The 24924-nt window shown below is 38.0% G+C and overlaps 2 protein-coding genes across 10 annotated transcripts in view; one reads left to right on the top strand and one right to left on the bottom strand.

Annotated features, from left to right (window-relative positions):
• TRAPPC13 (trafficking protein particle complex 13) overlaps positions 1-2024 on the bottom strand; it is a 39773-nt gene extending 37749 nt beyond the window's left edge. For 2 of the 4 annotated variants that reach the window (XM_005672485.3, XM_005672486.3), the window contains exon 1: positions 1619-1987. In XM_005672485.3, the coding sequence (XP_005672542.1) occupies positions 1619-1664 (46 nt within the window). In that variant the 5' untranslated portion in view covers positions 1665-1987. 4 annotated transcript variants of the gene reach the window in all.
• The window catches only part of TRIM23 (tripartite motif containing 23), a 42953-nt gene continuing 20335 nt past the window's right edge, over positions 2307-24924 (top strand). Inside the window, exons 1-5 of one of the 6 annotated variants that reach the window (XM_003134013.5) lie at positions 2307-2482; positions 9136-9298; positions 12489-12610; positions 18908-19186; positions 19756-19938. In XM_003134013.5, the coding sequence (XP_003134061.2) occupies positions 2402-2482; positions 9136-9298; positions 12489-12610; positions 18908-19186; positions 19756-19938 (828 nt within the window). In that variant the 5' untranslated portion in view covers positions 2307-2401. The remainder of the gene's footprint in view (positions 2483-9135; positions 9299-12488; positions 12611-18907; positions 19187-19755; positions 19939-24924) is intronic. The other 5 variants (XM_003359790.5, XM_013984818.2, XM_021076780.1 and 2 more) reach the window with 5 other exon arrangements.

The following is a 24924-nucleotide window of genomic DNA, read 5'->3' as shown; positions in this document are numbered from 1 at the left end:
AATATTTTACACACATAAGAAAGCAACTTAAATGATCATATATTTGGCATGCAACTTTGGTTAAAATTAAAACTTGTAAAAATTCTTGGATTACTAGGATAATGGGGAAGAAGAATATCAAAGAGCTTAAAGAAAGGAGAACCTATCAGGGAAGCACTCGTCCTTTTGGATTGCTAAAATAGTCTTCCTGAGGAATCTTCTGTTTTGGAAAACCGAAGATACTGGGAAGGACTATTTTAGCAGTCTATAACTGCAACGGCAGTTCCACATCTCTGGAATTTAACTGTGTTTAATAGCTTTCAATTTGTATAAAATGACCTCAATCAGCTAATAGAACTGCTCCAAACTCCCAGCAAAGTAGAGTCAGTAAGGGAATGATGTTAGAAAATGCTGTTTCTTTCATTAGAAGGCAAAAGGGAGTCTTGGAAAGATGAAGGCTTTGTGTTGAAATATTACCTTAATCACTTACTAGCTCTGTGGTCTCGATAAAGTTTAACTTCTGAGAGTTAAGTAATATCTATTCCATATACTTGATGTGAGCCTGAGATAAAGAACAGGATAGTTTCTTCTTTCTTCAGGAATAAGTCATTTCAGTCCAGGTCATTTGCTCAGGCTAAGCTTATAGGTCCTATTGCTATACTAGTTAACATTTCAGTTTCTTAGTTCTACGGTCAGACAGTTCTGATATGTCCAACTATCAGTGTATGATTTTACGTTACAAATGAAACCGGTGAGCTTCTGTAATGTTTGCTGCTTACACTGTCACTGAGGGGATAAGGGTCCCTCAAAATGGATACCACAAGGAAGGTAAATGCAATTCAACTGAATTCATGGGCCTAGGGAACATTTTCACAGCCCAGTTCAAGAAGATATTGGTAACCACATAGTAGTGCATACAAGAAATAAATGCATTTGTGGTAATAAAAAATAGATGAAATAAAGCTGAAAGCATTTCAAATAAAAAGTTTCAGAAAACAATTCCAGAAAAGTAAGCCCTGCTAGTTTCCCCTAAATAATAATCAATTAAATGATCAAACGTACTCGAAGTTGTTTGCTGTGTACAGAAAATGAAAACTGACACGAATATTCCCATATACACAATACTTTGAAGTAAACTGCAGTGATTTTTAACAAACCTAAATTATATGTTGTGGTATTACGTATTTTTAAATCCTTGGCACAATAACTAGACTAAATTTCACAAATGAAGCTGAAGCCTGGTAACACTGTCATTGCCGCGTCAAGAGATAAGAGACAGAGGAAAAAACCACTTTAGATACCCGCTGTTAATGGTCTCATTTGACAGGGCTCTCCCCAGGGTAGGGAGGTCAACTACTGCCAAAAATCTCTCCGGTGACTGCAGCAGCATATAACAGAGTAAGTAATTTACCACGTATCTATTCCATTTTACAGGGCGATTCTCAAACTCAAAACCCAAAGCGAGGAAACGGCTTCCTCACGCTGGGCGCCCAAGGACAGAGAGGAGGACGAGTACTGACAGTGCTTAAGAAGGACGAGGCCTACATTCCAGAGGCAGGTCTATGTGCCATGAAGCTTCGAGAACTAGTGAGAGAAGGGGAGAAAACAGATTACTGGGAGCCGGGTTCGCAAAGTTTACCTTTCAAGGCCAGCAGGTGCTCCTGCTTGGGGGGATTCACTTCCATTGTGACCGGCACTTTGGAGCCACTGCCTACGGAGGCTGAAGCGGTTCAAACAGCCCGGAAGAAAACAGAAAAGCGCACGTCCGTGAAGACAAGGCATTAAAGACACTCCCAACAGTTTCTGTCTGCCGGTAGCGCCTTATATACTCTTCTAACCACGTCCTTTACTGACCCAACGGCTCCTTTTTACCAAAGTCATCTCTTGCCTCTTACAGGCCTATACATAAAATACTTCTCTATTTTCCAGCCACAGCCACACGCCGCTCTTTCAAGAAAGCACTCCACGGTAACAATACACAACCTCCCAAATACCTACACTGCAGAGTAATTGATATAAATGTGGCACGCTGGGATTTGTAGTTTAAAAGCCGCATGGCATGCAGGGAGATGTAGTCCCCGGTCTCCGTTCGTTAGAGGGAAGAAGTCATTGCTGGGGTAGGAGTTTCATCCCAACAATTTTCTTCTGTTTTATCCTCTCTTTTTTCCCTTAATTTTGTTCCTTCTATCAAGTTCAGACTCCTCAATAATAACAAAATAACAAAGCGCATCCACTGAAGAGTGTGCAGCCAATCAGCAAACGAGTGCCAGAAGGAGGAGCGAAGAAGTCGGCCCCGCGGCTTCTCCGCGTCGTACTGCGCCTGTGCACCAGCAGCGAGCGCCTAGGCTTCTGGGTAGGTGGCTCTACCCCGCCTCTTAGTGAAGGCCTTGACTGCTGCTTCTGCGGCACTGCACCTCCTAGGATGGCTGCCCTGGTTGTAAACAGGCCTGGTGCGGGACTAGACAGTGGTCGTCAGGGCAGCCGGGGGACAGCGGTGGTGAAGGTGAGGGACCTTGCGTACTCTGTTCTCCGCCATCTGCCTCCAGTTCATGCCGGAGATCTGGCGGCACTACAGCGGCCCTGGCTGTTGGGGGCCGGTATGCGCGGCCCTCTGGGCCCCTCTCGGCTTTACAAGCTTTGCCCTCCCTTCCTGAGGCCTGAGGTTGCATGGTCTCCTGGTCATGCTAGTCTTCTGCTTGGAGTCGCCAACGGGGACATTTGTGAAAAGGAGCCTATCGACATGTTAGAGTGACCTGGGCTGGTCTTTCTCCAGGTCCTCTGCTTGTAGTTCAGCCCAACAGGCGTTGATTAGCCTTTTTTTTTTTTTTTTTTTTTAAATTAAATTGAGCCATTATTATTGCCAGGTACTACGTTAGGTATGTAAGATCGTTAATATCTATTAGAGGTAAATGTTGATTCTCGTTTTACGGGTGAGGAAACTAAAGTTTCGAATAACACTGTATAGTGGAGCCACAGCTGACTGGCTTTAAAGTACACTTTTCACTATCGTATTACTTCTGTAATGAGAGCTCTATTTTTGCTTGACCTGCTCCTTCCTTTCTTTTTGTAGTACAGTTTGTCAGCACTTTTGAGAAGTCTCCAAAAGTCCCATTAACTCTGGGGAATGTGAATTGCCCTATGACTGAACTTTGAAATTGTATCATGTGTAGATGCTCTAAAATGTATTTACTAAGAAATCAATTGAAATATGTGGAATTCGTTTTTCCATATATAGATAAATAGAGATTCGGAAGGGAGAACTGATTTCAGTGGTTTATAGAATAAGCTAGGAAGATTTATAATCTGTGCTATTGAAAATTCTTATTCCTGACTTCATATTAGAATAGCTGAGGACTTAAAAAAAAAAAAAATAAAAATTAGGCCCCCGGTTCTGATGAAGTTGACATCAGTGTATTTTTTTCATTCCCAGAGTGGTTTTAATGCACAAACTGTTCAGAACCACTGGGTCAGATATCTGAAATTTTCTTAGAATCTTAAATAGTAGACACCTATGATTTTTCACCTAATGTTGGTTTTATATGACATCAAATGATACATTTCTGCTAACAACTGTATTAATCAGTATTGGTAGTTGTTGATTCATCTGACCTTTATATGTTAATGACATTCTGAAGTACATAGACTATCTGAAATGCAGAAGAGCGCTCTTATTAAGCTTGTTGTATGGTTGAGTTTTTATTTATTGAATTATTCTTTTTCTTTTTTAAATTTTATTTACTTAATAATGATTTTTATTTTTTCCATTATAGCTGGCTTAGTGTTCCTTTTTTTTTTTTTTTTTTTTGTCTTTTTAGGGCCACACTCGTGGCACATGGAGGTTCCCAGGCTAGGGGTCCAATTGGAGCTGTAGCCGCCAGCCTACACCACAGCCACAGCAGTGCAGGATCTGAACCTTATCGGTGATCTACACCACAGCTCATGGCAATACCAGATCCTTAACCCACTGAGCGAGGCCAGGAATTGAACATGCATCCTCATGGATACTAGTCAGGTTCATTAACCACTGAGCCATGATGGGAACTCCAAATTAGGCTTTTTCTTTTTCTTTTTTTCTTTTTTTTTTTGCTTTTTAGAACTGCACTTAATGGCATATAGAGGTTCCCAGGCTAGAGGGTGAATCGGAGCTATGGGCTGCTGGCCTGTGCCACAGCCACAGCAAAGCCAGATCCGACCTACAGCACAACTCCCAGCAACGCTGGCTCCTTAGCCCACTGAGTGAGGCCAGGGATCGAAAGGGCATCCTCATGGATCCTAGTCGGGTTCGTTAACCACTGAGCCACGAGGGTAACTCCAGGCTTTTTCTAAGTAGAGAATACCTGTATGTTATTTTGTGAATTAACTTCAGTTAACAAGTTCTTAATTGAAATAGATATTATTGCTGTTAGCTCCTTTTGTTTTGTTACCCTGTTTGCCTTAAAATCTCAGAAATACACCAAAGCCTGCTGTAACTGTGGTTTGTTATAACACAGTTTGTTATGGTTTGTTATAACACAGTTTGTTATAGTACAGGCTCATTTTGTTAATTTTCATTTTTGTATGTAAACTGTGCCTAAGCTGTGCAATAGGATAGTCGTTTTTGGCAAGATCCTCATGGTATAATTTTTAAGAAATATGTTGGTATAAAATAAAAATCTTATTGTCATTTTCATAGATGAAAGCAAGCAATATTTATTGGAAGGTAAAAGTTAAAGTATATAATGCTAATGTATACATGGAAAATGGCTTCCTGCTTAATGGACGAGTTGATTATGACAGGGTTTTTGTTTTGCTTTTTTTTTCTTTCTTTTTTTAGGGCCACACCCGTGGCATACAGAGTTTCCCAGGCTAGGGGTCTCATTGGAGCTACAGCTGCCAGCCTACATCACAGCCACAGCAACTCCAGATCCAAGCTGTGTCTTCGATCTACACCACTGCTTATGGCAACGCCGGATCCCTAACCCATTGAGCGAGGCCACAGATTGAACCCACAACCTCATGGTTCCTAGTCATATTCATTTCCACTGAGCCACAGTGGGAACTCCTGACAGGGTTTTTATCATTAGGAAAAATAGACACAAATCCGATATGAAATTATTATTATTATTGTTATTATTATTATTTTCTCTTTTGTCTTTTTAGGGCCGCACTCGCAGCATACGGAAGGGCCCAGGCTAGGGGTCTAATCAAAGCTGTTGTTGCCATCCTACACCAGAGCCACAGCAACTCCAGATCTGAGCTGTGTCTTGGACCTACACCACAGCTCACGGCAACGCCAGATCCTTAACCGATTGATCGAGGCCAGGGATTGAACCCACAACCTCATGGTTCCTAGTCGGATTCGTTTCTGCTGCACCACCAACGGGAGCTTCCTGATATGAAATTATTTACATTCAGAAAAGAATCAGTAAAGTTTCTTGTGAATAGTGGATCTTCTTAATCCTTTTAAAATCTGATCTGGTTTATTAAAATTTGATTTACATGTAATAAGTTTGCAGCACTCTTTGGACTCTTTTGAAATTTGTAAAGTTAAGAGCTTAAGTCCTCCTTTAATTAGGACTTAATTTCTTATGCTATTAGCCACATTTCTATTAGTAAATACTGAAGATAGAATTTCTTTCTTTATTATTTACTAAGTTGGTGCAAAATCCTCTAGTAACTACTTTTGTACCTGTTTTGTTTACTAATCAGTGGAATTTTACTATGCTTTTTTAAAAAAACAAAACAAACCTGTGATAGCGACATTAGTCAGTTATCTTGTGTAATGATAGGGTCAGAAATTTAACACGTGAATGAACAAAGTAAAATTTTAATTTGGTTCTTTGAAACTTATAAGTTTAATATACTATGGTGTCACTATAGTGAGAATATTTAAATTTTATTGGAATATGATTGACTTACAATGTTGTGTTAGTTTCAGGTGTACAGCAAAGTGAATCAGGTATACATATACATATATTCATTCTTTTTCAGATTCTTTTCCCAAATAGGTTATTACGGGGTGTTGAGTATAATTCCCTGTGGTATACAGTAGGTCCTTGTTACTTATCAATTTTGTTTATAATAGCGTGTTTATTATTTATATAACTCCTAATTTATCTCTCCCCACAACGTTTCCCCTTTGGTAACCATAAGTTTGGTTTTGAAATATTTTCTTTTGTGTCATTTCAAAATTAGATTGCACGTTTTAGTGATCTCATGTGATATTTGTCCTTCTCTGACTTCCTTCACTTGGTATGATAGTCTCTAGGTCCATCCATGTTGCTGCAAATAATATTATTTCATTCTTTTTTATGGCTGAATAATATTACATTGTATATTCAATGCCTATATTATGTGTAATATATTCTCTATCCATTCCCCCGTTGATGGACATTTAAATTGGTTCCATGCCTCGGCTATTGTAAATAGTGCTGCAGTGAACGTATCTTTTCAAATTATCCTTTTCTCCAGATATGTGCCTAGGAGTGGGGTTACAGGACCATAAGGTAGCTCTGTATATAGCTTTTTAAGGAACTTCCATACTGTTCTCCATAGTGGTTGCGTTATGGAGAATTTAGATTCCTACCACCAGTGTGGGAGGGAGAACATTTATTTAAAATGTGTTTATTTTATAGTATCTAATTTTTTGTGAATATCTTCTTATTTAATTGAATTTGATATTTATATGAGAATTTTGTTCTTTTTTATAAATGAAGCTATTTGAAACTTTTTTCCTGCCTTTTTAAAAAATAGAGGATGATTTGAAGTGTGTTATATATATGTATATATAATGCATACATATTTATATGTTTATAAATATGTGTATTTATATGTGCATGTGTAGATATATACATATATATGTAATTTATGTGCAATTGTTTCCCTTTCTCATGGGGAACTACAATTCCAATGTAATGTTTTCTGTATATCTTGCCAGAAAAATAGTATGTTTGTAAAATAATATATGTAAAAATATATGTTCTCTTCTCCTTTATGCCGAAGTTAAATATTACATAGGTCATTTTTCACTTTACTTTGCTGATATGAAATCATTCTGTGTGAGTACATAAAAAGCTTCCTGTGCTTTAGTTTTGCAGTGTATAAATGTGCCTTAATTTATTTCCCATGTCTGTTTTCTTTGTTTCCAATCTTTTCCTTATGCAAAGGTGCTATAAGGAGTAACATATAGATCTTCCCACACACGTGTGATATATGCATAGGTTAAATTTCTGCAAGTAGAATTACTAAGCTGTTCAAACTTTTGATAGGTATTGCCAAGTTGTCTTCCACAGAGGGTCTGTCAGTCAAACATTTCACAGCAATCAGCAATTTATCCTCTCTTACACTTTCATCAGCACAAGGTGTTATAAACCTTTTTGTTCTAACCTGAAAAAATTATGTTGCTGTAGTTTTAATTGCATTTCAAAATGATTTGGTGAGGAGTTCCCATCGTGGTGCAGTGGAAACGAATCCAACTAGGAACCATGAGGTTGTGGGTTTGATCCCTGGCCTTTCTAAGTGGGTTAAGGATCCGGTGTTGCCGTGAGCTGTGGTGTAGGTTGCAGACGAGGCTCGGATCCCGAGTTACTGTGGCTTTGGCTTAGGCTGGTGGCTCCAATTTGATCCCTAGACTTGTGCAGCCCTAAAAAAAGACAAAACAAAAAAAAATGGTGAGATTGGACACCTTTTTATATAATTAAAGTCTGTTTTAATTTCCTTTTCTGTGAAATATGTGTTACATACAAGTTTCTTTTGAACCAAACTTGGATGCAAACCAGTTTTGATTTGTCAGTTAATTTACAGTGAAAGATGTTTGCATTTCAGGCACTGATTCCAAATTACTTGGCAAGTTAAGATTAAAATTTTAATGGATTAAGTCTGATTTCCATTCTGGTTTTCTATTTTTTACATTGTATTATGTATTTTTTGGGGGATGCTGTTGCTGAATTGGTTTTAAATTTGATTTTTTTTTTGGACTTATTAATATAGTCACATAAATGCTTAGTATTTGGAATACCCTATTCCTGAGGGTTTTCTAATCTAATAGGGAAAGAAAGGCTGGGAAGCTAATAAAAGTATTAACATGTTTTGGGCATTAAGATAGACACTTTTCCATAGTAAATGGGGCCCAAAGGATAGTGTGGTCATTTAGAAATTTCTTAGTTTATTAATGTAAAAAACAAATCTACTAGGAAAATGTCCATTTAGCTATTTCTTTAGCATTAGCATAAAGAAAGAGGCAATAACAGTTTGTCATGTGGTGTGAAATACAAATTGATATAGTTTGAGAATAAGAGTTTGAAAAGAGTGGCAGACAAATAGTAGGACAGGGGCCAGATTGTAGCAGGTCATGGATGGCAGGTGCAGGAGTTTGTGGTACAAACACTTCATTGTGGGTATTTAAAAAAAATTAAATTGTTAAACACGTCAGGTATAATAAGAAATACAAGTACCTTCATTGATATAAATATACTTTGACTAATTATGAAACAAACTCTTGGGCCTTGAAATCGGAATATGCTGATTCTTGTCACCTTTTCTTTTGCCTGGCTAAATGGCCTTGAGCAAGTCATGTACTTATAATTGAAACTAGGTAGGAAAAATATTTTCTAACCCAGGGGCATATTTATTAATTGAGAACAAGGAATTGAAATTTAAATCTAATTGCATTCTCATTTTTACATTGTATATTGTAAAGGGATTCTAGAAGATACTTGAAAATTACTTACAGTCTTTACCTAACAAGTTCTTTATCATTTCCAAGGTAAATTGTCATCCTGGCACATTTCAGATTATTTTTATTCGAATTAATGATTTTTTTTTTTTTAGAATTAGGTAATTGCGGAGAAATTTTTTAAGAACCCAAGTTCAGTAGAGTTATTTGTTGTTGCATATTCAGATATAATGTATCATGTAATAATTTTCAAAAGCAAAAGAAATTGAATTTACAACATTATCTTGGTCCCTGACACTTATCCTTTAAAGGAAATTTCGCTGTGATATAATTTTGGTACATCTGTCAGAAGAAATGATAAAAGGTGATTTAAGACTTTACAGCTAGACAGTTTTATTTTCATGAAAGAATAAAGTAATTTAACAAGATTAGGGATTTTTTTAGCCTAAAATATTTATGCTTTTAAAGTCATTTAAAGAGCTCATTTCCTTTCCAAATACTAGGTGCTGGAATGTGGAGTTTGTGAAGATGTCTTTTCTTTGCAAGGAGACAAAGTGCCTCGCCTTCTGCTTTGTGGCCATACAGTCTGTCATGACTGTCTCACTCGGCTGCCTCTTCATGGAAGAGCAATCCGTTGCCCTTTTGATCGACAAGTAACAGACCTTGGTAGGAAATACATATAAAATTGTTCATGTAACACAAATGTCATAGAAAACAATTTCTTTATAATTGACTTTTAAAGTTGTAAAATTCCAGGGTGATTGCAGTTTCTTTTTTCTTTTTTCCTTTTTATGGCCATACCTGTGGCGTATGGAAGTTCCCAGGCTAGGGGTTGAATTGGAGCTGCAGCTGCTAGCCTATGCTGCAGGTGCTGGCCTATGCCACAGCTGCAGCAATGCCAGATCTGAGCTGCCACATCCGAGCCTGCCACATCTTCTACTTGCACCACTGCTTGTGGTAACTCTGGATACTTAACCAACTGAGTGAGGCCAGGGATTGAATTCACATCCTCATGGATATTGTGTTGGATTCTTAAGCTGCTGAGCTGTAACAGAAGCTCTGATTTCAGTTTCTTTTAAAGCCAATAATCTTGACACTATAAACCAGTGCACACTTATGTACTAGTTTTATTTCATCTTCTGAGATTTTTATATTTAGCACTTAAAGTTGAATAGTTTTAAGATACCTGAGAAGAACCTGCTAGCCTTATTTATTTACCTGTAAAACAGTATTTACTTTAGAAATGAGTAAACCAATAGTGGAAATACAGATAAGTCATTTGAGTCTCAGCATGTTGCTATTTACCAATATCACACAGAAGTGGGGCCAGCAAGGCTGAGGGGGAAATGCTACATAGGCTGCATAAAGTACTTGGTTGGGAAAGGAGGTCACAGAAATCAGAAAGATGAATACAGATAATTAGCCTAGTTTGAAAAAAAAAAACTTTTGTGCACTGCAGCAAGAAATGGTTTCTTTCTTCCTTTCTTTTTCCATCCATCCCCTTTTATTTCTCTTCCCTTTTTTTCCCTCTCTTCCTCCCTTAGAAAAGAGGAACAAAGAAGAAGGGAGTCTGCAGCCAATGACCGCATCATCCTTTTACTTATTTTTTAAGTGAATATATGCTAAGGGCAGCTTTTTGTCAGATGGTATATGTTGTATAGAAGCTCATCATAACAGACGGATGTTCCTTCTAATTGCTGAAGCATCTGGCTTTTATTTGTAGGCTCAGGAAGAGTTTGTGTATGTGTTTATGCATGTGCACGTGCATATGCCCGTATTGTGTAGACACACGTACATGCACATATGCATGCTCGCCTGGCCTTTTATGGTCAGTTCTGAGGAAAATAAATATCAATCCTTATTCAAATGTGCCTAGAGTCTTAACTACTTAAAAGGGACTGTTGTCATGCTTTGATATGAAGCTCTGTGTGTTTTCATGAGAAGGAGTTTATATATTCATTGACTGCTATTAGGGCTCTAGGTTAGATGAGGAGTGTGGAAAATACTATCTTTAACTGTTCTAGTTCTGGTATACTTCAAGATGGATTTATTTTAGGTTAAGTGTATCTTTCATACTGTAATTTTTTAGACATGAATCAGAGCTTATTTGTGGTCATAAAATCAGTTTAATTGGATATGAACAGGATTTTTTTTTTAGAAAAGAAATAGGATAGGAGTTCCTGTTGTGGCTCAGTGGAAGCGATTCTGAGTAACAACCATGAGGATGTAGGTTTGATCCCTGGCCTTGCTCAGTGGGCTGAGGATCTGGTGTTGCTGTGAGCTGTGGTGTAGTTCGCAAATGTGGCTCAGATCTGGTGTTGCTATATTGCTCCAATTGGACCCCTAGCCTGGGAACCTTCATATGCCATGGGTGTGGCCCTAAAAAGACAAACAAACAAACAAAAAAGACAAAAAAAAAAAAAGAAATACAACAAAAACCCATCAGAGCATCAAAGTGTATTGCATCCTGCACACTGTGAGGGTGAATGTTAATGTGTAAATCTTTTGTATCAGACATCTGTGTACACACACACACACACACACACACACACACACACACACACACATATAACTGTGTCTTATCCTAGGTTGTGGTGTAAAATGTATTTCTTACCATTGGTTGTTATAAAAAATATTTAAAGTACATGATTTAGTATATGTATTAAAAGTCAGTGGCAAATAGGATTCATAGGAGTTCCTCTTCTTGCTCAGTGGTTTACATGAAGATGTGAGTTTGATCCTGGGGCTCGCTCAGTGGGCTAAGGATCTGGCATTGTCTTGACCTGTGTTGGGTCTCCTGTTGCTCTGGCTGTGGTGCAGGCTGGCAGCTGCGGCTCCAATTTGACCCCTAGTCTGAGAACTCCCATGTGTTGCAGGTGCAGCCCTAAAAAAAAAGAAAAAAAGAACAAAAAAGGATTTATAAAGTTAAATTATAGAATAATAATTAGGAGTTCCCTGGTAGCTCAGCAGATTTATTTAGTTTTTATTTTTTGTTTTATTGGTGTACCCGTGGCACATAGAAATTCCTGGGCCAGGGTCTGAACCTGCACACTAAGAAACCTGGTTTGTTACAGTGACAATGCTGGATACTTAACCTGCTGAGCCACAAAGGATGGGAATTTTTTTTTTCTTTTGTCCTTTTAGGGCCCCACCCGCAGCATATGGAGGTTCCCAGGCTAGGGATCTAATTGGAGCTGTTGCTGCTGGCCTATGCCAGAGCCACAGCAACACCAGATCTGAGCCGTGTCTTCGACCTACAAGACAGCTCATGGCAATGCCGGATCCTTAACCCACTAAGCAAGGCCAGGGATCGAACCCGCAACCTCACGGTTCCTAGTCAGATTTGTTTCTACTGTGCCACAACAGGAACTCCGTGTTTGGTATTATAAAGAGAATATTAAAGACAGCTGTTCTAGCGTGAACAGAAAATGGAGAAATTTTTAATTTTTATTTATTTATTTTGGACTTTTTGCCTTTTCTGGGGCTGCTCCCATGGCACATGGAGGTTCCCAGGCTAGGGGTCTAAATCAGAGCTGTTGCTGGAGCTATTGCTGCCGGCCTATGCCAGAGCCACAGCAACATGGGATCCGAGCCATGTCTGCAACCTACACAACAGCTCACGGCAACGCCAGATCCTTAACTCACTGAGCAAGGCCAGGGATCGAACCTGCAATCTCATAGTTCCTAGTCGGATTCGTTAACCACTGAGCCACGATGGGAACTCAGAGAAATTTTGAATTTTTAAAGTTTAGACGTTATTAATGCATTGAACTATGTGACATAGAGATTACTATTGAGATACGAGGTAAAAGGAATATTCCATTTTGTTAGATTTAGTTTTATTTTTTTATTCTAGGAGATTCAGGTGTCTGGGGATTGAAAAAAAATTTTGCTTTATTGGAGCTTTTGGAACGACTGCAGAATGGACATATTGGTCAGTATGGAGCTGCAGAAGAAGCCATTGGGATATCTGGAGAGGTATTGGTTGAACTTGGTGAAATATTTGTTGTGAGGATGAATTTTTTCTTTTAACTTAAAATGTTTGCCATTAGATGCACAAGATTACCTTGCTTACCCCAGCAGGTAGGATTCCAGAAAAACAACTTTTCATTACATATAGTGCTGAAGGCAAAAGCATCCCTAGTAGAACAAAAGTGAAATTGCAGCTTGAATTCTCTGAAAATAATATACTCAGACTTTTTTGTGTATATCATCACTAGTTTTATCTAAGGATAAAGTGAAAGAATAAGGACTGTGTAAGCTATATTAAAGCAGAGGATGCAAAAGTGAATCATTCAAATGGTAAAGAACAGAGAAAGAAAGGGGAACTCCACGAAAGGGGCCATGTAGTCTAGAGACAAAATATTTTAAAAATAGAATAGTTCCTAAGGTAATTACTTCAAATATCTCTATGAAAAGATTAAATTGTGCATAGACTTCCCTTATCCAGATAGGTGAGTATCCAGTAATTATTAGAAATAAGACTATTAATATAGGTCAAAATAAATTTTTAACACTTATAAAATTCCATACCTCATAGGCTATTCTGGGTGTAATAGTTATAGTACGTAACAGTTAATATTGGTGATCAACTTTAAAACCACATGTTTAGTATCAAGAAAAAAATAGATTGATTTTTTTCTTTTACTTTTATTAGATCATGATTTCCTTATATAAATTGAAATAGTGAAATGAATTTGAAACTGAAGCAGTGTTTTCTAAAATTTTTCAAGTTTTTTCCCATGCTGTGTCTTTTATCTTTATTTTGAAAAAATTAAATTATTATCTAATGTTGATCTTCTAAATTTGTAAGGTCAGGAAGATAGAAGACATGACTTTTTAATGTTGCATACATGCATTTTTTTTTTCTTTTTGGTCTTTTTATGCCATTTCTTGGGCCACTCCCATGGCATATGGATGTTCCCAGGCTAGGGGTCGAATCGGAGCTGGAGCTGCCGGCCTACGCCAGAGCCACAGCAACGCGAGATCCGAGCCGCGTCTGCAACCTACACCACAGCTCATGGCAACGCCAGATTCTTAACCCACTGAGCAAGGGCAGGGATCGAACCCGCAACCTCATGGTTCCTAGTCGGATTTGTTAACCACTGCGCCACGACGGGAACTCCCTGCATTTCTTATAATTGCAAACCAAACCGTTTAACTTTGGGTTCTTTTTTAATTCATTGTGAGATTGAATGACACCATTGAAATATTTTCTAATTTTTATTTCCGGAAAAGTTTATACCAAATATTTCCCTTTCTTAATGGACTTTTAATATTTAGGAAATGTTTTGAAAGCATTTTTGATTATATGACATGTAAAATTTACAACTCAAAACGCTTTTTAGTAATTCATAAAAATTATAAATAATATTTAAAAGATCATATCAACATAGGGTTTTTTGTTTTGTTTTGTTTTGCTTCAGTCACTGATTTTCAACCAGGATAGTGCAATAAACTCTCCTGTGGCTTGGGTTTTATCTAAAACCTATTGAGAAATAAGTATTTCTCAGATTGGAGTCTGGACATCTATGCTTTTTATTATTATTATTACTCAATGAATTTGTTACATTTATAGTTGTACAATGATCATCACAATCCACTTTTACAGGATTTCCATCCTGCAACCCGAGCACATCCCCCCATCCCTGAACTGTCTCCTTTGGAAACCATAAGTTTTTCAGTCTGTGAGTCAGTATCTGTTTTACAAAGAAGTTCATTTTGTCCTTTTTTCAGAGTCCACATGTCAGTGAAAGCATTTGATGTTGGTGTCTTATTGTCTGACTGACTTCACTTAGTGTGATAATTTCTAGGTTTATCCATGTTGCTAAAAATGCTGGTATTTCATTCCTTTTAATGGCTGAGTAATATTCCATTGTGTATATGTACCACATCTTCTTAATCCACTCCTCTGTCAGTGGACATTTAAGTTGTTTCCATGTCTTGGGTATTGCAAATAGTGCTGCAATGAACATTGGAGTCTTTTCTAGTCATGGTTTTCTCTGGATAGATGCCCAGGAGTGGGATTGCTGGGTCAAATGGTTGTTCTATGTTTAGTTTTCTGAGGAATCTCCAACTGTTTTCCATAGTGGTTGCACCAATTTACAATCCCACCAACAGTGTACTAGTGTTCCTTTTTCTCCACACCCTCTAGGACTTATGTATTGTAGACTTTTTGTTGATGGTCATTCTGGCTGGTGTAAGGTGGTACCTCATAGTGGTTTTGATTTGCATTTCTCTAAGAATAAGTGATGTTGAACATCTTTTCATGTGTTTTTCGGCCATCTGTATGTCTTCTTTGGAGAACTGTCTGTTTAGATCTTCTGCCCATTTTTTTCATTTTTTATTTTTTGTCCTTTTTTTTTTTTTTTTTTGCTATTTCTTTGGGCCGCTTCTGCGGCATATGGAGGTTCCCAGGCTAGGGGTCCAATCGGAGCTGTAGCCGCCGGGCTATGCCAGAGCCACAGCAACGCGTGATCCGAGCCGCGTCTGCAACCTGCACCACAGCTCACGGCAACGCAGGATCGTTAACCCACTGAGCAAGGGCGGGGATGGAACCCGCAACCTCATGGTTCCTAGTCGGGTTCGTTAACCACTGCGCCACTACGGGAACTCCATTCTGCCCATTTTTTGATGGGGTTGTTTGTTTTTTTGGTATGGAGCTGCAGAAGGTGTTTATAAATTTTGGAGATTAATCCCTTGTCAGTTGATTCACTTGCAAAGATTTTCTCCCATTCTCTGGGTTGTCTTTTCGTTTTGTTTAGGGTTTCCTTTGCTGTGCAGAAACTTTTAAGTGTGATTAGGTCCCATTTGTTTATTTTTGTTTTTACCGTTATTTTCTAAGAGGCAGATCTGAGAAGATGTTGCTGTCATTTATGTCAGAGAATGTTTGGCCTATGTTTTCCTCCAAGAGTTTGATAGTGTCTGGTCTTATATCTAGGTCTTTAATCCATTTGCAGTTTATTTTTGAGTATGGTGTTAGGGAGTGTTCTAATTTCATTCTTTTGCATGTGGCTGTCCAGTTTTCCCAGCACCACGTGTTGAACAGGCTGTCCTTTCTCCATTATATATTCTTGCCTCCTTTGTCATAGATGAGTTGGCTGTAGGTGTGTGGGTTTAATTCTGGGCTTTCTATCCTGTTCCACTGGTCTGTATTTCTGTCTTTGTGCCAGTACCATATGGTTTTGATGACTGTTGCTTTGTAGTATAGTCTGAAGTCAGGGAGCTTGTTTCCTCCAGCTCCATTTTTCTTTTTCAGGATGTCTTTGGCTATTCTGGGTCTTTTGTGCTTCCAAACAAATTCTAAGATATTTTGTTTGAGTTCTGTGAAAAATGTCCTTGGTAATTTGATAAGAATTGCATTGAATCTGTAGATTGCCTTGGGTAGTATAGTCATTTTGATAATATTAACTCTTCCAATCCACGAGCATGGTATGTTTTTCCATCTATTTGTGTCGTTTTGATTTCTTTCATCAGTGTCTTATAGTTTTCAGAGTACAGGTCTTTTGTCTCTTTAGATAGGTTTACTCCTAGGTATTTTATTCTTTTGGATGTGATGGTAAATGGGATTGCTTCCCTGATTTCTCTTTCTGATCTTTCATTGTTAGTATAAAGAAATGCAGTTGATTTCTGTGTATTTATTTTGTATCCTGTGACTTTGCCAAATTCATGGATGAGCTCTAACAGTTTTCTGGTAGAGTCTTTAGGATTCTCTAGGTATAGCATCATGTCATCTGCAAATAGTGATAGTTTTACTTCTTCCTTTCCAATCTGGATTCCTTTTATCTCTTTTACTTCTCTGCTTGCTGTGGCTAGGACTTGCAAAAAAAGTATGTTGAATAGTAGTGGCGAGAGTGGACATCCTTGTCTTGTTCCTGATCTCAGTGGGAATTCTTTGAGCTTTTCCCCATTGAGAATGCTGTTCGCTGTGGGTTTGTCACATATGGCCTTTATCATGTTGAGGTAGGTTCCCTCTATGTCCACTTTCTGAAGGGTTTTTATCAGAAATGGGTGTTGGGTTTTGTCAAAGGCTTTTTTCTGTGTCTCTTGAGAGGATCATATGGTTTTTATTCTTCAGTTTGTTAATGTGGTGTATCACACTGATAGATCTGAGGATATTGAAGAACGCTTGCATCCCTGGGATAAATCCCACTTGATCATGATGTACAATCCTTTGAATGTATTGTTGGATGCGGTTTGCTAGGATTTTGTTGAGGATTTTTGCATCGATGTTCATCAGTGAAATTGGCCTGTAGTTTCCTTTGTTTGTGGTATCTTTGTCTGGTTTTGGTATCAGCGTGATGGTGGCCTCATAGAATGAGTTTGGGAGTATCCCTTCCTCTGCATTTTTTTTTTTGAAATAGTTTCAAAAGGATAGGTGTTAGTTTTTCTCTAAATGTTTGATAGAAATTCGCCTGTGAAGCCCTCTGGTCCTGGACTTTTGTTTGTTGCATGTTTTTTAATCACACTTTCAATTTTACTTGTGATTGATTGGTTCATCTTTTCTATTTCATCTTGGTTTAGTCTTGGAAGATTGTACTTTTCTAAGATTTTGTTCATTTCTTCTAGGTTTTCTGTTTTATTGGTGAATAGTTGGATATAGTAGTCTCTTACGATCCTTTGTATTTCTGTGATGTCCATTGTTACTTCTCGTTTTTCATTTCTAATTTTATTGATTTGAGTCCTCTCTGTTTTTTTCTTGATAAGTCTGGTTAAGGGTTTATCAGTTTTGTTGATCTTTTCGAACAACCAGCTTTTTGTTTCATTGGTTTTTTTTTATGGTTTTCTTCATTTCTGTTTCATTGATTTCTGCTCTGACCTTTATGATTTCTTTCCTTCTACTAACTTTAGGTCTTGTCTGTTCTCTCTCGAGCTGCTGTAGATGTAAAGTTAGCTTGTTTATTTGGGCTTTTTCTTATTTCCTGAGGTGGGCTTGTATTGCTGTAAACTTTCCTCTTAGAATGGCTTTTGCTGCATCCCATAGGTTTTGGAGTGTTGTCTCTTCGTTGTCATTTGCTTCTAGGTATTTTTTAATTTCCTCTTTGATTTCTTCAGTGATCCATTGGTTGTTTAGTAGCATGTTGTTGAGTCTCCACATGTTTGTGTTTTCTGCAGTTTTTTTCTTGTTGATTTCCAGTTGTATAGTGTTGTGGTCAGAAAAGATGCTTGATATGATTTCATTTATGCTTTTTTCTAATTAAGGCTGTACTCACGGCAAATGTATGTTCTGGGGCCAGGTATTGAGTCTGAGATGCAGTTTCAACCTATGCTGTAACTATGGCAACACTGGGTCCTTAACCCATTGTTCCAGGCTGTGGATTGAACCCATGCTGCCACAGAGTCAACATTGCATCCTTAACTCACTGAAGCACAGCAGGAACTCCTTGGCATCAGTGTTTTTAAAACCTTCACTTGTGGTGTTATCTTGTGGTACAGTGGGTTAAGGATCCTTCACTGTCACTGCAGCATCTTGGGTTGCTGCTGTGGTGCAGGTTCCATCCCTGGCGTGGGAACATCCGTCCACCTATCATGGGTGTGGCCAAAAAAAAAAAAAAAAAGACTCTGCTTAGTTATCTAAATAGCATTTGTTCTTTTCTTCTTCTACATAGTATCTTGACAAGTAATATTTAAAGCAGTGGTGCTGTATTTAATATCAATTTTTTCAGTCTAAAAAAGTCTTCTAGGAGTTGCCTGGTGCCTTAGAGGTTAAGGATTTGACATTGTCAGTGCGGTAGCTCAGTTTCCATCCTTGGCCTTGGAACTTCCGCATATCGTGGGCACAGCCAAAAAAAAAAGAAAGACTTCTAACCTCTGTTGTCAGTTCCTTCGTGTAAAATGAGGGGATTTTGCAGTAGCTGTCTTTGCACTGACTGAATCTGTAACAATAGATTTATTTTTGACCTCAAATTCATAGCATATATTAAAAATCAATTTTGGAAATAGCTTCTCAGCTATAGAAAGGAGTAGCAAATCACCTTTGTACTTAATTACCAGTATATTCTTATATTTAAAGGATGGTCAGCTAAAAAAAAATGATAATGGGAGTTCCCTTGTGGCACAGTGGAGTAAGGATCTGGTGTTGTCACTGCAGCAGCTCTGGACATTGCTGAGGCACAGATTTGTTCCATCTCTGGCCTGGGAACTTCCATGTGCTTTGGGTGCAGCCAAAAAAATAAAAAAATATAAAAAAGAGAGTATGGGCTTTTATATTTCAAAATTTGTCCTGTTATAGTTATTGAAATTTAGTTTTAATACATCACTTTTTTTGTTTGTCAGAGTATCATTCGTTGTGATGAAGATGAAGCTCACATTGCATCTGTATATTGCACTGTATGTGCAACTCACTTGTGCTCAGAATGTTCTCAAGTTACTCACTCTACAAAGACATTAGCAAAGCACAGGAGAGTGCCTCTGGCTGATAAACCTCATGAGAAAACCATGTGCTGTCAGCATCAGGTGCATGCCATTGAGTTTGTTTGCTTGGAAGATGGCTGTCAAACCAGTCCACTCATGTGCTGTGTCTGCAAAGAATATGGAAAACACCAAGGTCACAAGGTATGAATATAGTTAAATGATGACTCTACCTACTTTAGAAGTTCACCGTTTATTTTCATTTTATTGGCTGTTTATGCTATGAGTAGAGATTGAAGAACATCTAAACGATGAATGAGTACAGCTTGGTAGAGTGAAAAGAAATGAGTGATTTATTTTCTGAATGTCATAATGAAAATTTCTGAGAGGTCTCATGATTCTTTTTTTATTGAAAAATGGCTTTCCAGCAGGAAACAAAAGTTCTTTTATTTGTGTGCATATTTTTGTAATCCACTGGATTGTTTTGATAATATTTATGTCTGTTAAACTAATGCTTGTGATGAAAGTTTAGAGAGAGTCTCTTGGATTCTTATTTAGTGATACATGAACTTCCACATTTCAAATTATTTATTTGAAGGATATATAGTTTTGGGGTGAAGGCAAGTTAGTATTATGCTGTGTTTTTTGTAAATATGTTATAAAAGCCAATTGCAGCTGATGCTTTCTTTTTTTATTAATAGTGATTTAAGTAGTGTTTTGTATCATTAATCAATACTATGAGTTCTTTTCTGTAATTATGTTGCATCTTATAGCATTCAGTGTTGGAACCAGAAGCTAACCAGATCCGAGCATCAATTTTAGATATGGCTCATTGCATACGGACCTTCACTGAAGAAATCTCAGATTATTCCAGAAAATTAGTTGGAATTGTTCAGCACATTGAAGGAGGAGAACAAATAGTGGAAGATGGAATTGGAATGGCCCACACAGAACATGTACGGGTTTTTTTCTTCCTTACACCTTTTCCTTCTCACCTTTTCACCTTCTAGTATTTATTGAGCAATTACATTGTGCCAGTACCACACTAGTGACTGGAAATAAGTTTTTAAAAAAGCCTCTGTCTTTATGATACATATAATCCATCATGGAAGAGGGACAGTTTCAAGTGTGGTAATTGTTTACTTTGTGGGGATATACAGCCTGCTGCCCTGGCAGTGTGCATAAGAATGGCAATAATTTAGGTGAGTCAGGGAAGGCTTCCTAGAAGAAGTGATTTCTAAGCTGAGATTTGTAGGAATTAGGGAGAAGACTAGGGTGGGAGTGAGTTGTTCTAGAGAGGGAAGCATATGTTAAAATGCCTGGAAGTGAGAATTGGACATATTGTAGAAATTTAACTAAGTTTACTATGGTTGAAGCTTTGAGTATTGTGGTGGGGCATGGCAAGAAAAGGTTTTAGAGAGTTAAGGGCCAAACCATGCTGGGGGATCGTGTTAGACACATTAAAGAGTTTGGACTTTATTTTAAGGACCGTAATGAGTCATTGAAGAATTGGCACAGGAATAACGTAATCAGATTTGCATTAACAAGGGTTGCTCTTTAATATAGAAAATGAAATGGAGGATCAACAAGCTTGGAAGCAAGGAGACCTCTGCTGAGGTTGCTGAAATTATCTACTTTAGAGATGTTTATGGCTCATCATCTTAAAGAAGTGAGAATCAGGAGAAGTAGACATACTTGTGTTTTTAAAGAGGTAGAATAGGTAGGTTTTAGTGATTGATACTATTGATTGGATAGGTAACTGGGGGATCAGACATGATGCCTAGGTTTCTCCCTTGCCCAACTTGGTGGATGGTGATATTGTGTAGTAATGAGGGAGGAGGAAGAATTTTGGGAAGTGATAATGAGACCAAGGTGCTAAGTTTAATTTAGGTGTTGAATTTGTTATTTCTGTGAAATAAGCAGAGATGACCCTCCTGTGAATTGAAGATGCATGGGTGTTAGGAAGTGTATGTGTCTAACTTTTAGGGTAGTTTGGCTATAAAGAGAAAGAAGGAATTTAGGAGGTAGTGGTAGGTGCTTTAAAAAATTTTATTATAGAGGGAGTTCCCATCATGGCTCACTGAAAACAAATCTGACTAGTATCAATGTGTACACACTTTCAATTCCTGGCCTCATTCAGTGGGTTAAGGATCCAGCATTGCTGTGAGTTGTGGTGTAGTTTGCAGATGCAGCTTGGATCTGGCATTGCTATGACTGTGGTGTAGGCCAGTGACTACAGCTCCAATTCAACCCCTAGCCTGGGAACCTCCATATGCCACGGGTGTGGCCTTAAAAAAAAGACAAAAAGAAAAATTTATTTAGTTATAGAGGAAAAAGGGATATTTTCAGATTGGTATATAAAATATAGGGACAGACAAATACAGCGTCTTTCTTTGGTAAACAGAGCTAAAGCTATCATTGGGGAATAATGCTAGAATTGCTCTTATAAAATACAGTAGCCATTAGCCTCATGTGGCTGTCGAGGTTTATTTAACAATTCAGTAAAATACAAAATTTGCTTTCTCATGAGGAAGCAAATTTTGTATTTTACTGAATTATTACATTTTCAGCACATTTTAGGTACACGTAGCTAGTGGCTACTGTGTTAGCACAGATAGAGGACATGCCTGTCATCACAGAAAATTCTATTGGATAGTGTTGTGCTAGATTGGGAATTTTTTTTTTTTTTTTTTTTTTTTTTTGTCTTTTATCTTTTTTTTTTTTTTTTAGTGTTGCACCTGCTGCATATGGAGGTTTCCAGGCTAGGGGTCTAATCGGACCTGTTGCTGCTGGCCTACACCAGAGCCACAGCAATGAGGGATCTGAGCTGCATCTTCGAGCTCATGGCAATGCTGGATCCTTAACCCACCAAGCGAGGACAGGGATCAAACCCGCAACCTCATGGTTCCTAGTCGGACTTGTTTCCGCTGTGCCACGATGGGAATTCCTAGAGTGGGAATATTTTATTTATTACCTTAGTAAATATTTACTGAACGCACACTGAGTGCTGGGCACTGTTCTAGCTAAGGAGACACCAGTATATGACTCAGAAGTATTTGCTTTTGCAGTGTTTACATTCTAATGTGGGGAGAAAGACAATACTTTTTTTCTTAATATTTATACGGTTGATAGTTTTATTTTTTTATTTATTTATTTTTTTTTTCCCACTGTACAGCAAGGGGTCAAGTTATCCTTACATGTATACATTACAATTACATTTTTTCCCCCACCCTTTCTTCTGTTGCAACATGAGTATCTAGACAAAGTTCTCAATGCTATTCAGCAGGATCTCCTTGTAAATCTATTCTAAGTTGTGTCTGATAAGCCCAAGCTCCCGATCCCTCCCACTCCCTCCCCCTACCATCAGGCAGCCACAAGTCTTTTCTACAAGTCCATGATTTTCTTTTCTGAGGAGATGTTCATTTGTGCTGGATATTAGATTCCAGTTATAAGTGATATCATATGGTATTTGTCTTTGTCTTTCTGGCTCATTTCACTCAGTATGAGATTCTCTAGTTCCATCCATGTTGCTGCAAATGGCATGATGTCATTCTTTTTTATGGCTGAGTAGTATTCCATTGTGTATATATACCACCTCTTCCGAATCCAATCATCTGTCGATGGACATTTGGGTTGTTTCCATGTCCTGGCTATTGTGAAGAGTGCTGCAATGAACATGGGGGTGCACGTGTCTCTTTTAAGTAGAGTTTTGTCCGGATAGATGCCCAAGAGTGGGATTGTGGGGTCATATGGAAGTTCTATGTATAGATTTCTAAGGTATCTCCAAACGGTTCTCCATAGTGGCTGTAACCAGTTTACATTCCCACCAACAGTGCAGGAGGGTTCCCTTTTCTCCACACCCCCTCCAGCACTTGTTATTTGTGGATTTATTAATGATGGCCATTCTGACTGGTGTGAGGTGGTATCTCATGGTAGTTCTGATGTGCATTTCTCTTATAATCAGTGATGTTGAGCATTTTTTCATGTGTTTGCTGGCCATCTGTATATCTTCTTTGGAGAAATGTCTATTCAGGTCTTTTGCCCATTTTTCCATTGATTGATTGGCTTTTTTGCTGTTGGGTTGTATAAGTTGTTTATATATTCTAGAGATTAACCCCTTGTTGGTTGCATCATTTGAAACTATTTTCTCCCATTCTGTAAGTTGTCTTTTTGTTTTCTTTTGGGTTTCCTTTGCTGTGCAAAAGCTTTTCAGTTTGATGAGGTCCCATGGGTTTATTTTTGCTCTAATTTCTATTGCTTTGGGAGACTGACCTGAGAAAATGTTCATGATGTTGATGTCAGAGAGTGTTTTGCCTATGTTCTCTTCTAGGAGTTTGATGGTGTCCTGTCGTATATTTAAGTCTTTCAGCCATTTGGAGTTTATTTTTGTGCATGGTGTGAGGGTGTGTTCTAGTCTCATTGCTTTGCATACAGCTGTCCAGGTTTCCCAGCAATGCTTGCTGAATAGACTTTCCTTTTCCCATTTGATGTTCTTGCCTCCCTTGTCAAAGATGAATTGACCATAGGTGTCAGGGTTTATTTCCGGATTCTCTATTCTGTTCCATTGGTCTGTCTGTCTGTTTTGATACCAGTACCACACTGTTTTGATGACTGTGGCTTTGTAGTATTTCTTGAAGTCTGGGAGAGTGATGCCTCCTGCTTGGTTTTTGTTTCTCAGGATTGCTTTGGCGATTCTGGGTCTTTTGTGGTTCCATACAAATGTTTGGATTGTTTGTTCTAGTTCTGTGAAAAATGTCAGGGGTAATTTGATAGGGATTGCATTGAATCTGTAGATTGCTTTGGGTAGTATGGCCATTTTTACAATATTGATTTTCCCAATCCAGGAACATGGAATATCTTTCCATTTCTTTACATCTTCTTTGATTTCTTTGATTAAAGTTTTCTAGTTCCCGGCATATAGGTCCTTTACCTCCTTGGTCAGGTGTATTCCGAGGTATTTGATTTTGTGAGGTGCAATTTTAAAAGGTATCGTATTTTTGTATTCCTTTTCTAATATTTCATTGCTGGTATACAGAAATGCAACTGACTTCTGAATGTTAATCTTATATCCTGCTACTTTGCTGAATTTATTAATCAGTTCAAGTAGTTTTTGGGTTGAGTCCTTAGGGTTTTCTATGTATAGTATCATGTCATCTGCATATAGTGACAGTTTTATCTCTTCTCTTCCTATATGGATGCCTTTTATTTCTTTTGTTTGTCTAATTGCTGTGGCTAGGACTTCCAAAACTATGTTGAAGAGCAGTGGTGAGAGTGGGCATCCCTGTCTTGTTCCAGATTTGAGTGAGAAGGCTTTTAGTTTTTCCCCATTGAGTATTATATTTGCTGTGGGTTTATCATAAATGGCTTTGATTATATTCAGGAATGTTCCCTCTATACCCACTTTGGCGAGGGTCTTGATCATGAATGGATGTTGAACTTTGTCAAATGCTTTTTCTGCGTCTATTGAGATGATCATATGATTTTTGACCTTTTTTTTGTTAATGTGGTGTATAATGCTGATTGATTTGCGTATGTTGAACCATCCTTGTGAACCTGGGATGAACCCAACCTGGTCATGGTGTATAATTTTTTTGATATGTTGTTGGATTCGGTTGGCTAAGATTTTGTTGAGAATTTTTGCATCTATATTCATCAGTGGTATTGGGCGATAGTTTTCTCTTTTGGTGGTATCTCTGTCTGGTTTTGGAATGAGGGTGATGGTGGCCTCATAGAATGTCTTTGGGAGTATTCCTTCTTCTTCAACCTTTTGAAAGAGTTTCAGGAGGATGGGCACCAATTCCTCTTTATACGTTTGATAGAATTCACCTGTGAAGCCATCTGGTCCTGGACTTTTATTTGTAGGGAGTGATTTTATGACCTCTTCATTTTCATTTCTACTGATCGAGAAAGACAATACTTAAGTAAAATACTTAGAGCAGAAG

Source organism: Sus scrofa, chromosome 16 (assembly GCF_000003025.6).
Source record: "Sus scrofa isolate TJ Tabasco breed Duroc chromosome 16, Sscrofa11.1, whole genome shotgun sequence".
Taxonomy (NCBI): Eukaryota; Metazoa; Chordata; class Mammalia; order Artiodactyla; family Suidae; genus Sus; species Sus scrofa.
Note: the sequence above shows the minus strand (reverse complement) of the source record. Positions and strands in the feature narration are given on the sequence as shown.